This window comes from Rhinatrema bivittatum, chromosome 7 (assembly GCF_901001135.1).
Source record: "Rhinatrema bivittatum chromosome 7, aRhiBiv1.1, whole genome shotgun sequence".
NCBI lineage: Eukaryota > Metazoa > Chordata > Amphibia > Gymnophiona > Rhinatrematidae > Rhinatrema > Rhinatrema bivittatum.
Window position 1 is genome coordinate 95,578,453 of NC_042621.1, and position 13,416 is coordinate 95,591,868.

The following is a 13,416-nucleotide window of genomic DNA, read 5'->3' on the forward strand; positions in this document are numbered from 1 at the left end:
TCATCAGGAAATACTTCTTCACGGAGAGGTGATGGATGCCTGGAATGCCCTTCCAGAAGAAGTGGTGAAGGCAAAAACAGCCAAAGAGTTCAAAGGGGCGTGGGATAAACACTGTGGATCCCTAAAGGCTAGAGGATGGGAATGAAGAAAAGGAGTGCATGGGGATAACCTGCTTGGTGCAGCAGTTACTACTCTTAATCAGAAGGCATAAGGATTACTACCCTTAACCAATAGGCTTTGATGCTTTTGACACAACTGCAACATCTCTCCGCGCCGAAGGCAGGGCGGAAAAATGGGAATTGGATTCAGATGACAACCAACACGGGCTCTGACTTTTACGGACTGGGGTACTCATATGTAAACATAAGGAAAAAAAAAGCACAAGCCAAGCCCAAAAGCAAAGGACGGCAAGCAGCATCGACTGAATTTTCAAGAAGGCTCCTCACCCGTAAAAATGTTGCTAGCTGTAATTTATGGGTTTGACAGTTTCTTGATTTTGACTATAAATATTACTCCCCTTATCATAAGGCTTGGAGATAACTGCACAGAGTGACCAATATTACCTTTAAGAGAAACATGAGGGTAACAAGCACAGCACAGCAGATTTTACCATGAGATGCTTGCTGGGCAGATTGGATAGCCCATTTGGTCCTTTTCTGCAGTCATTACTATGTTACTATGTATATGTTAGGTTGTGATACATTTTACTGGAGCATCATGAGAATTAGCCAAAAATGACCATGTGCATGGGTCTCTGAGATTCCATTTTTGAACAGACCTGCGTGGGCTCAACATAATTAAGTCAGTTCAATGAAAGGAAACGTTTTCAGCATACACGCCACATGATGTATGCAAAGATTGCCCTCCTAGCACACTGCTTGCTTTGTAATACTAGCACCATGCTCAGTTTCACAATTTGCAGACTAGTTCAGCTAAATTGCGCATCGTGAGATTAGCAAAGCCAGCCTGCAAGTTTTCAAAATGAGGTACCAGCAGCACAGAGAGAATAAAGGAGAAATTATCACTTACCTGATAATTTCCTTTTCTTTAGTACTGACAGGTGAATCTAGAACCAATGGGTTATGCACCTCTACCAGCAGATGGAGACAAAGCAAAACTGATATCACAGTATATATACCCCTGGAGTGACATCAGTCCGCCAGTATTCTCTGCAAAAGCCAACTATGGGCAAACTAACAAACTTGATTATTAACAGATAACCATTCCAGCACTCAGCCAACAGGAAAACACTGAGCTCAAAGAATGTATTACCACTAGTCTAGGGACTGGATTGAAACTTACTAGTACTTCCTGGAACACACAGCCATGCAGGAGGATCATAGCACAACCATTTGGCAGCCAAGGGTGGGAAGGTGGAGTCACCTGTCTGAACTAAGGAAAAGGAAATTATCAGGTAAGTAGTTAGTTTCTCCTTTCTTAGCGTTCTGACAGGTGAATCCAAAAGCAGTGGGATATGCCAAAGCTACTCCTGAACAGGGTGGGAGGCTGCCTGCGGTCCAGTCAAAGCCGCACGTGCAAAGGCTGCATCCTCCTGGGCCTGAACATCCAGGCGATAATGCCTGGAAAAGGTGTGTAAGGAGGACCACATCACAGCTTGGCAAATGTTAATGGGAGACAATCTAATCTCCACCCATGACACTACCTGAGCCCTGGTGGAATGAGCCCTAACCTGACTAGACAACGGCTCCTCAGCATCCACATACACGGCTGTGACTACCTCCTTAATCCAGAAGGCTACTGTAGCCCGTGATGCCGGTTCGCCCTGCTTACTTCCACCATGGAGAACAAACAGGCGATCCATCTTCCTGAGAGGTTGTGTCCAAATACCTCAAGATGTGTCTCTTGTCATCCAAGGGCCATAAGAGGCGATATTCCTCTGCATCTCTTTCCCTGTCCAAAGACAAAAGGAAAATGGTCTGCCACTTTTGGTAAAAAAGAAGGAACAGTAAGCAGCTTTATCAGCCCCGGAGTCACTGGTAGAAATGGCTCCCAACAAGATAAGGCCTGCAGTTCGGATACCCTATGCACCAAACAAATTATCACAAGAACCACCATTTTCAAGTTCAAACTGCAAGGAAAGGTTACGAATCAGTCGAAAAGTAGGGCCCACTAAAAAAAATCAAAACTAGATTAAGACTCCACAAGGGCACCGGTAACCGCAAAGGAGGATGAAGATGCTTCATGCCTTTCAAGAAACTGGCCACATCTGAATAAGCTGACAAGGTTCTATCATTCACCTGACCTCGGAAACAGGAAAGAACTGCCACCTATACCTTTAAGGAATTAAGGGCCAACCCTTTACTCAAGCCATCCTCCAAAAATTCCAAAATGAGCATGATCTTAACCAAACAAGGAAGAACTCCTTAGTCTCCACCAAACCCTCACATAGGCTAAGGAAGTGGAAACTTTCTTGTGCATAGCAAGGTGGCAATCACCGCAGAAGAATATCCAAGCTTTGGCAACGGAGCCCTCTCAAGGGCCATACCATAAGACAAATTGACTTGGATCTTCATGAACAACAGGCCCCTGCAACAGCAGATCTTTGTGCGCCGGAAACCGGAAGGGAGAGTCCAGAACATCTGCATACTACGGTCTCCTACACCAATCTGGTGCCACCAGATGCACTATCCCCCTGTGACTCTTGATCTTCCGAATCATTCTACCCAACAGGGGCCAGAGAGAAAAGGAATACAGCTTGCTCTCTGGCCACTCCTGCACAAGGGCATTGATGCCCAAGGACTTTGGATCATTCCTGCGACTGAAGAAATGAGGAACCTTCACATTGCGAGAAGTTGCCAGCAGGTCTAGAAACGGAAGGCCCCAGTCATCCACTATTAGCTGAAATTCCTCGTTTGACAATTCCCATTCTCCTGGATCCAGACTCTGTCTGCTAAGAAAGTCTGCTCTTACCATTGTCTTTTTCTGCAATGTGCGAGGCTGAGATCTACTGAAGATGCACTTCCACTAATTCCATAAGTTGGGCTATTTCCTGCAACCTTGCTGGCTCTTGGTTCCTCCCTGACAATTGATGTAAGCCACTGTCATTGCACATCAGACATTATTCCGACCGCTTGACCCTGCAATTGGTCGCCGAACCACAAGCATGCCAACCGGACGGCACCGGCTTCCAGCCCATTGATGCTCCATACAGACTCTTCTGTACTCCAGTGCCCTTGCGCTGTCAAGCTCCTGACAGTGAGCTCCCTAACCCTGGAGGTTTGCATCTGTCGCAAGTACTAGCCAGTTCGGTGATGTTAGGGAAACCCCTTTTCTTAGATGCTCTGCTTCCAACCACCACTGCAGGTGAGTATGGGTTCCAACAAGACAGCAAAGAGTGCTGAAGAGGATGCACATGCGCCCTCGCCCATGGCACAACCTCCAGGGTCCCTGCCATCAAACCAAGAACCTGTAGATAAGATCACACTATGGGACATATCATGTTCAACAGACGCACCTGCGCCATCAGCTTCTGAATGCAGCCTTCCGGCAGGAACACAGAGCCCTGCTTCAGGTCAAATCAAACACTGAGATACTCTAGTGACTGACATGGCTGAAGATTGCTCTTAGCCAGGTTTACCACCCAACCTAGCTCAAGCAACAAGGAAATCACCTTGCACGACATCCAGAGGCTCTCTTCCAGACTCTTGGCCCAAATCAGCCAGTCATCCAAGTATAGGTGTACAAGGATACCATCCTCTCTCAATTCCACCGTCACCACTACCATAACCTTGGAAAACCTTCTGGGCACAGTGACCAAACCAAAAGGTAGCGCTCGAAACTGATAATGGCATCCCAAAACCACGAAATGCAGAAACCATTGATGCTTTAGCTGGATGGGAATATGCAGTTATGCCTCAGACAAATCTAGAGATGTCAGAAACTCCGCTGACTGGACCGCCGTTATTACAAAGCACAAGGTATCCATGCAAAAAGGGTCACCCGCAACTGACAGTTGACCCCCTTAAGATCCAGGATGGGGCAAAAAGAGCCCTCCTTCTTGGGCACAATGAAATAAATGGAACATCGGCCCGTATTTTCTTGAGTCTGCGGGCATTGGAACCACAGCCTGCAGACAAGAGACTTAAAGTACACTCCACTGCCTGTGTCTTTTGCAGAGAGTTACAGGAAGATACCTTGAATAAGTCCCGAGGAACACTGTAAAGCTTCAGTGCATAGCCATCTTGTTTCACTTCCAGAACCCACTGGTCTGACGTGATTTTGACCCATCTCCAATAAAAGAGAGAGAGGCAACTCACTATCTCCTGATTCCAGGGGTGGGTCAGCACACCTTCATTGGAAGGCTCGAGTGGATTCCACTACGCTAGCCTGCGCCCTTCTGGGCTGCCTGGGATGAAAGGACTGAGCCCTCTGAAATGCTACTCCTCTGTAGGTTCAAAAACGTTTGGATCCCCTAGTATAACCTCTCATGCTGAAGGAGCGCGGCATCTGTTTCTTATCCTCTGGCAATAGAGGAACCTGGGAGACTCCCCACCTATTGTTCATTTTCTCCAGCTCACTCCCAAACAACAGCAAGCCTTTAAAGGGCAGCTTCATAAGGTTAGACTTGGAGATTGCATCGGCCGACCAATTTCTCAGCCATAACTGTGGCCTGGCTGCTATTACCGAAGTTACCCCTCTGGCTGAAATGCGGACCAAATCGCAGCCCGCATCTGCCAAAAAGGTGGCTGCTGGTTCCATCACTGCCCTGACATTCACACCAGATTCATTGTCCTCCTGAGACAGAAGCAAACAAACGCGAGCCACCAGGGAACAAGAAGAAGATATCTGCAAATTCATTGCCACTGCTTCAAAGGCCTGCTTAAAGATGGCCTCAGTTCTTCTATCCTAAGCATCCTTCAAGACCGCTCCCCCCTCTACAGGAATAGTTGGCCACTTGGTAACAGCATACACAAGCACATCCATTTTTGGAAAGCGAAATAGCTCTCTCGCAGGTGGGTCCAGGGGGTATTTATTTTTTATTTAATAGGTTTTATATACCGATATTCAAAAATACACTATGGTGGTTTACAGAAAATACAAATACAATTAACAAGTAAAATAAAATACATCAGTAAAAATCTAAATGAGAAATACAAGATAATAAATAATTTAAAGTATAAGACTCGTCCCTCTTTGTAATTAGCTCCCAGGGTGCCCCACTCAAGATCAATTAATTCTTGAATGGCCTCCGTAATAGGAAAGAAACATGAGGCTTTACACGGAGTAATCAAAATGGGATTTTTCAGACATGGATTCAGCCCTAGGTACTCCCAGCATCTTCAATGTCTGGGAAATCAGAGCCAATAACTCATGACTATGAAAGAACCACAACATAGTTCTATACTGCTCCAATCCCGGAGGAATTTCCCCATCCTCCAGGGAGTAAGGATTGGCATCATCATCCATGTCATCTGGGTCTCCTATTGGGATGACCGAAAGCTGATCTGGGCATACCCTGACGCTTACCCGCAGCATAGGATTTCATCGCCTGTGACCCTGACCTGTTAAGTTTGACCGGGGCTGAGGATTGGGCCTGAAGAAAAAAAAAAAAGGCTGCAGTCCTTGAAACAATTCTACCCAAGAAAAGGCAGAGGGATCCATGCCAAAACCAGGGGGCACCTGCCCTGTGCCCACTGAACTACCTACCCTTGCTGACAAACCAGTTAGGGGAGCTCCAAAATCAGACGACCCTTCTGACAGCTCTTTTTCCATTCCCGCACCAGGCTGGAAAGAATCGGGCTTAGTAAAATCAGCCAGAGGCAATTCTCCCAGAGCCTCCAAACAGGGTTGACACAAGTTAAATGGAATATGACAAGCAGCACACAGAGCAAGGCGCTTAGGCTTCTTTGCCATGGGTGCCATCAGACTGTTAATATGCTCTAATAGGCACCTGACAATAGTGCGCCCCAAATTTAGGCCCCTAAAAATTAGGCGCTCACCACTGTGCCTTGATAAGCGCATAAACTGAGCTCCCCCAGGATGCTCAGATAGTGTGTGCGTGTGTGTGCGTACGTGCACAATTGGGCACTCCAGTAGGTGCTCCTATGAGCCTAAAGCACGAACTGACGAAAACTGAACAAAGAAGTCTTGGGCACATAAAAACACCGCTGTGGCCTACCACGTGGCAAACAAGATGAGCCTGAGAGTGGGGTCTAGCCAAAAAGGCCACTCAACCCACCATGCTGCCCATGTCCCCCGAGATCCCCCGGAGGCAGGAACGACCTTCAGATCACGTGCCAAGCATGGAGACTGGGGGAAAGAGGAATCCCTACTGAACTCCCCTTCTTCTCTCTCTATGATTTTTTTTTTTTTTTTTTTTTTTTTTTTAATTACCCTTTACCTGAGCTCAAGCTGTCCCAGATGAGTACAGGGTCGGTCTCTGGCTGCAGGGGGAAGGGACAGACATTCACTGCCATACTCTGCCTCCTGCACCTGCTTGCCTTTCAGCTGTTTTTTTTGGATTTCATTTTTGTTTTTTATTTTACAGCTAAGCCCACACCATTTGAAAAACCAGCTACCGGAACCAAGAAAATCACCTTAGGAATTCTCAACTGAGGGAGGAACCATATGGTACCACCACATAAGAACAGGACGAATAATCCTTTTCTTCTCCTCTGAAAAAAAATTTTTTTTTTAAGCAATCCCCAGTAGGTAGATGCATGTTCACCATCTGCTGGAGACGGAGAATACAGGCAGGCTGCTGTCGCTGCAGGAGTATATGTACTGTGACGTCAGCTTTGTTCCATCTCCATGTGCTGGTAGAAGTGCATAACCCACAGGTTCGGGATTCACCTCTCTGAACACCAAGAAAATGCTGGATAAGTAGAGGCTGCAGACTTTCTCCCCCACCTCTGAGGACACAGAACTTTGGCAGGGAATTTCTCTCCCACTCCCAGAGACAGATGTCAACACACCAAATATCTCCATGGCAGATGTGTAGTTTTTGGCACTCTGCCCAAAAACATTACCAGCCCTTGTTGTAAATCATTGAAAGGGTCTTTTCTGAACAAAAGGCTCTGTATAAACCCAAAGTATTATTATTATTATTCTTTTATGCTGTGTTCTTGTGGCGAATAGATGCAGCAACATACAATGGTTGGTTAAATGCTTTCAGATAGGGTCTGTATGAAACTATTCCATTACCTTCTGGGTCATCAGGTTTCCGAACTTTTTCCCATTCTTCCTGCCTCTTCTTTCGTCGTTCTTCTAGTTCTGATTCAGTCACAAATCTTTTGTTAATAAGATCACTTCCATGGTCTCCATCCATAATGGAATAAGCTATTAAAACAAAAAAATAATAATGGAGCAATAAGCAAGTTTGCTTACTGTAAATGCTATTTCCCATATATAGCAGGATGAGTGTGCCATGACCAGGCCTGGGTGGTAAAATTTTGGCAGGGCAGCAGGCTGGCTGAAGATTTGCTATCTTCCAGCTGTTCTGAATCTCACTTAGTAGAGAACTGCTTCCTGATCCAGCCCCTTCCCTCCTAGGCAGCATGCAGGGATCAGGAGGGAAGGGGTGAGCCTGGAGCAGTCCCTCCCCTCGTGATATTCAGGAATAGGCGGAGAAGGTGTGAGCCTAGAGACTGAAGTAGTCCAAGCTTTTTTTTTTTTTGTTTAAACTTTACCACTTCCCTGTTGCTCTCCCAGAATAGAGAGAGACTGTGCTGTCAATAGCTCCTGCTGCCAGATCCACCAAGGGAACAAAGTCACCAGGGGATAAGGTGGGGGTGGGAGTGTTGCTCCCTACCTCACCTCACTCATCTTCCCATACTGTCTCCCCTGGCCCCAGCTTGCCCTGCATTCAACTCTCTCTCTCTCTCTGCTTCCCCAGCTTGCTGTGCAAAGTGCTATTTGTGCTGAATTTATTTATTTATTTAACATTTTTCTATACCGAACTTCATGACAAGCTTCATATCAGGCCGGTTTACATCAAACTTGGGGGTTAACTTAACAAAAAACCATATAACAAGAAGGCCGAAGCGCAGATACAAATAACAGGGGGAATGAACTTGGAGGCTAGAGTAGCCAGGAAATAAAGGACAGAAAAAACTGGAGAATGAACATGAATGGATATGCAATTACATGATCTGACACAGGTAGCAGCATTGGTAGTGACCCACATAAATTCATAATGATATCCATACCAGACTGTAAACCAGCTGAAATTTCTCCATAGAAAGTGCCAGAAGGTCAGGTACCACAGTGGTAGGGTGTATAACTAGTAGAAATAAGGAACCAATTATACCCTTGTGGCAAGACCCCACAAGAACTATTGTGTCCCGTTTTGGAGGCCTTACCTTAATCTATGAGGGTCTACCATTGCCTCATCTCCCCTGCAGCAAAGGGAGAATCATAAGATGTTCCCTCCCCGGGTGCTGGGAATGATTAAAGTGTGCATTACCTGGATGATAACAGCAACCAGGATATCTCCTCCTTGGTGGTCAGGGACAGCAGACATTCCCTCCCTGTTAATCAGGGAGGGGGATCAGGGAGGATGATAGAAATCTCTCTTCCTACAGGATCAGGGACAGCCAGGATGTTCTCTCCTGATGGATCGGAGAAAATTAGGATGCTCTTTCCCGGGGGTTAGGGTAGGCATGATGTTCTCCTCCTGGGGGGATAAGGACTGCCTCCCCAACCTTTCCCTGGGGTTCAGAGGCCACCGAATCCTGATTCTCCCTGGAGGCTGCTGTAGTCTTGGTCCCCCACCAGCATCCCAGCAGAACTTTCTGGCAGGGAGGGGGAAAGGGACACCAGGAAGTTACAAGACTCAGCTTGCGAGGCAGTTTCATTGATAAGTGGGGCCCTGAGGTCATTCAATGATCCCCTGATGTTTGGAGGCAGGAGCAGGCTTACTACTGGCTGCCTTCTTTCCCTGCTTTTCTCCCCAGCAAACAAAAGGTTGGGGAAAAATGACTACCTAAACAAAAAAGGAAAATAACCGTTTTCCTTTTGAAAAGGGAAAGAGGGGAGAAAGGAGAAAGCCAAGGCAACTTGTCTAAGGTAAAAAACAAAACACCAAATACTCAAACTAACCAAAAGGGAAAAAGGAACCAGAGTTAGCTTGAGTGAGCAGCAGCCCCTTCCTCCAAAGCTTCCTCTCTCTTGCTGGGGGACCAGGCCTCACCAAATAACTCAAAAGCAAAAACAAGAAAAGAATCCTCCTAGAAAACCCTCCTTCGAGCCCAGGGAAGCCTATGAGAGGAAGCAGCAAAGACAAAAAGCAGGCTGATCCAGTCCTGGTTTTACCTTACTGCCTGCATGGTCCTGGGGAACTTCTGCACTACTGCAGAGCGCAGAGTTTGCACAGAATTCCCCCCTGTACAGAATTTCCATTTTCTGCGCAGAATTTGGAGCAGGCCTCAGCGGACCCCATTCTGCCACAGTGAAGATGGAGCAGACCACAGCATGCTGATAGCGGAGCCCATCCTGCTGGCGGCAAAGAAAGAGCAGGCCCCGGCATGCTGCATCGCGGCAGAGAGAAAAGGCCTCGGTGTGCTGCAAGCAGTGCACATCCCACTCACGGCAAAGATGGCGAGGCAAGCCCTGGCGTGCCGTGAGCAGAGCAGGCCCCAGTAAGAGTGAGGCTGCGTGTAGGGAAGTGAGCGAGTGTGTACGCACGATCCAGGGAGAGAGCACACGCGAGGGGGGGCGGGTGTGTGCGCACCGGGAGAGAGAAGGAGTCTTTGAGGAGATTGTAAAGGAATGAGTATGTGTGTGAGCGATTGGGAGCTGGTGTGCGTATGTGAGTAAGTGCGGGTGTTTGTGAGAGAAGGAGCCTGTGTGAGGGGATGTGTGTGAGAGGGAGCCAATGTGCAGGGGTGTGTGAGAGATAGAGATAGGTAGCCTGTGTGAGGTTGTATGCATGAGAGAGAAAGGGAGTCTGTGTGAAGGGGGTTGTGTGTGTGCAAAAGAGAGGGAGCCTATATGAGGGGATGTTTATGTACACGAGAGAGGGACAGGAGCTTATGTAAGGGGCAGTACTGAGAAAAGGGTCAAACTCTGGGGGTAGAGATAGAGTGGAAAGGTTGAGCCTAGCAGGGAAGTGGAGGAGCTGGGGGGGGGGGGGGGAGGGGGGGGGCCTGAGAAGACAAAGTGAAAGAATGGCCAAGGGAGCAGGGAGGGAGGTTGGAAGAGACATTCTTACAATGTACTTCTAGGGAAATTCTGTTCAAAGTATTTAAAACTCTGCATCTTTAATTAAGAACTTTTTTCTGTATTACATTTTAAATTAATTACTTAAAGATTGTCATGTATATCATGTTATTTTGACCAATATACAGTATGCAAAATTTTGCAGAATTTTCTTTTTTTTGTGCACAGAATTCCCCCCAGGAGTAGTAGTTCTGATCAATAAGGACATCAGAACTACTTCTCCTGGGGGGAATTCTGTGCACAAAGTGTGAAAATTCTGCAAAAATTTGCATACTGTATATTGGTCAAAATAACATGATATACATGCTTTCTCCTTTCTCCCCCTTTTCCTAATTTGTTTTGGCTGTTTAGGTTTACCTCACTGCCTGAATGGACTTATTGCCTTGTTTTTCTTAGAGAGGTAAACCTAAACAGCCAAAACAAATTAGGAACCAGGGAGATTTTCTTTTTTGCTTTTCTCCTTTTATTTTTTTGGCTGTTTTGCTCTTTATTTTTTGTCTGGTTTTTAGTTTTTTGCCCATTTTTCTTTTCCTTTATTTTTCCTTTTTGATTTTCTTTGCTCTTCCCTTCTCTCTCCATACATTTTTCTTCACACCACTTCTACCTCCTCTGTCTCGCAGCAATAGTACTGCACAGCCACGCCGCTCCATGGCCTGGTCTCCATTGCCAGTGTCTCTTCTATTAGGCACCAAACCCTGAATTTTAAATGCCTGAGTGATTTGACTGAGAAGTTATCCAGCACTGTATGCATATTTAGATTCTTAAGTTTCACCTCATATAGCTTTTGGTGCAGTCCCAGCATTATTTTGGAAGCATCTCTCTGAACAACCCCAGTCTATCTATATCCTTTCAGAGACATGCCCTCTAGAATTGGACACAATATTTTAAGTAAGGTCTCAGCAACAACCTATATAGAGACAGCATTACCTTTTTTTTTTCAACTGGTTATGCCCCTGTGTATGCAACCGAGCATTCCTCGGGTCTTATTAGACACTGTTGTGGTACCTTGAGATCAGACACAATCACCAGTAGATTCTTCTTCTAGTAGGTGCTCATCAGTTTCTAATCTCATCATATACTACTCCTTCAGATATCTGCACTTTTTTGCACTGAATCTTTACTGCCAGGCACTTGACCACTCCTTGAATTGTCTCAGATCACTTTTCAAAGATGTTAATTTTATTGCAGATAGTATCATCAGGATAGCATGTACAGGGATTATCGGCATAGCTCAGAGCAGTCATGCATCCCTCTCTGCTGCACCATAGAATTCCCAGACAAACTCAGCCATGCTCATGAGATGGGGTGAGAAATACTGTTCATTTTCAATGAAGCTGAGGAATAGGGAGGGAAAAGTGAATTCCTATTGCCCTTAAAAATTAACTGACTTTGTACAGGGAATGCTGGTATCCAGTACATATCTTTGATGTCACATATTCTCAACCAGATCCTCTGAGCAGTTTTTAGAGGGAGAAAAAGAGCTTGCAAAGAAAGAGTGGGTTGCCCTGGTGTGGCAAATGCCAGAGGAATCGGGAGGGAAGCTGGGGATTAAAAGAAACCCCTTGTGCTGCTTGCTAAATAGTTACCCTCCTGGAAGGAATGACCCTCATCTGCAGGATCAGCCTTTGGATCAATGGCCAGAGACTTAATTACCTGGTACAGCAGCACTGATGTACCATATGGACAGACAACATTTGTCCTTTGGGAAGTATGGCAATTGTATGTAATCAGCACTGAAAGGTAAACAGACAGAACTGCTCCCGTTCCGATACAAAGTTCGAGTATCTACCGCCCAAAATAAAATGCAAGGACTGGGAACAACCGCCCCCGTTTTCTGGGGCAGGTTTGTGCTACCGCTCATTGTTTCCTGCTGTTGTTGAGAGTCCATCTCGCCAACTGCAAGACCTCATAAACATGGCTCACCCCCCCCCCCCCCCTGTATATGGGACAGGGGCAGGCCACACTGAAAATATACACATATATGCAAATCTGGGGGGAAAAAAAGTATTGTTTTATACTTACTTGGGTGTAGAATACTTTTCAAGAAAGTTGTTAACAGGAAAAAGACGGATTACAGCAGGACATTGCCTTCAGACTTTGCAAGTCCAACGTTCACTGTTTTAGAGAGGTGAAGGGACCATAGCGGAAGCAGTCCCGTGGCACGGGAAAAAAAAAACCCAACCCAGTACCGACAAATAAGCGAAAGCCTCAGTACAAGGCCTGCGGAGAGACGGAGGCTGGTGTTACACAATCTGTGCTCCGGCCGAAAACACGGGTCGGGCGGTGCTGCGGGGAAAAGTGTCCTCGGGGCGCCTGCCTGTTTAAGAGCTCTTCCTCTGGGAAAGAGAGAGCACAACGGGTCACTGCGCCGAGGCTTTGCACGGCCGATGTGCGTTTTCAAGAGGTGACGGCCGTGTCAGATACAGCTATGAGACAACAAGAAGAGAAAAAAACCCAACCCCCAACTCATGCAGCCAAAGCAGCAGCAAGGATTGGGAGATGCACTGTTAGTGGTCCGAAGGGAAAGATGGGCTGGGCAGTGACGCAGGAAAGTGTCCCCAACGAAGCAGACTTGCTGCTGGAAAACAGGAATTGACTACAGTGGCCGAGCGGTACTGGCGCTCAAGCAGAGATAGTGGCTGATGGGGACAAAGATTGGATCGGGGGGGGGATTAGTATGAGCTAGCGTTAGCAACTGTCTTCAGATTTTCAGAACAGGTTGATACAATCCTGCTTGTACTCCAGTGCCTGCATGGACGTGTAGTTCTAGGATGCTTATTGACCTATTCACGTCATTTAATGAACGTGGGTGGGGCTGAAAAAGGCAGCCACCCCCACAATGGGAACTAGGGATCTGTTTCAACAATAGACCCCGAGTTCAACTTGGCAAGGAAAGGCCAAGGCATCCCACCCAGCCCCGCATGTTAACCACTTAGCATACTTGGGCACTTTTGATCTCCAGTCATGAGCTTGGCAGGGGTAGATAGCAGCATGTACACAAACTCCTCACTACCCCACACAGTTGTCCACTCTCACACATGCCCATTCTCACTCCTCATTCCTACAGCCATACTCATTCACTCCTCTCCCTCTTCTACACACAGCTGCAGTGTCACTTGCCCATACATATATACTCACTCACTCTTCCACACCCAATGCATTCTCCTCTCTCCCTCACACACATGCACACTCATCTTTCCTTCTTCCACACATAAATGCACAGTCCCCTCCTTCTTC

The 13,416-nt window shown here is 46.7% G+C and overlaps 1 protein-coding gene across 1 annotated transcript in view; it reads right to left on the minus strand.

Annotated features, from left to right (window-relative positions):
- FAM192A (family with sequence similarity 192 member A) overlaps positions 1–12,825 on the minus strand; it is a 64,017-nt gene extending 51,192 nt beyond the window's left edge. Inside the window, exons 1-2 of the mRNA XM_029608732.1 lie at positions 12,202–12,825; positions 7,165–7,299 (exon numbers count right to left, since the gene is read on the minus strand). Of these exons, the coding sequence (XP_029464592.1) occupies positions 7,165–7,288 (124 nt within the window). The 5' untranslated portion in view covers positions 7,289–7,299; positions 12,202–12,825. The remainder of the gene's footprint in view (positions 1–7,164; positions 7,300–12,201) is intronic.
- Between the last annotated feature and the right edge of the window lie 591 nt (positions 12,826–13,416).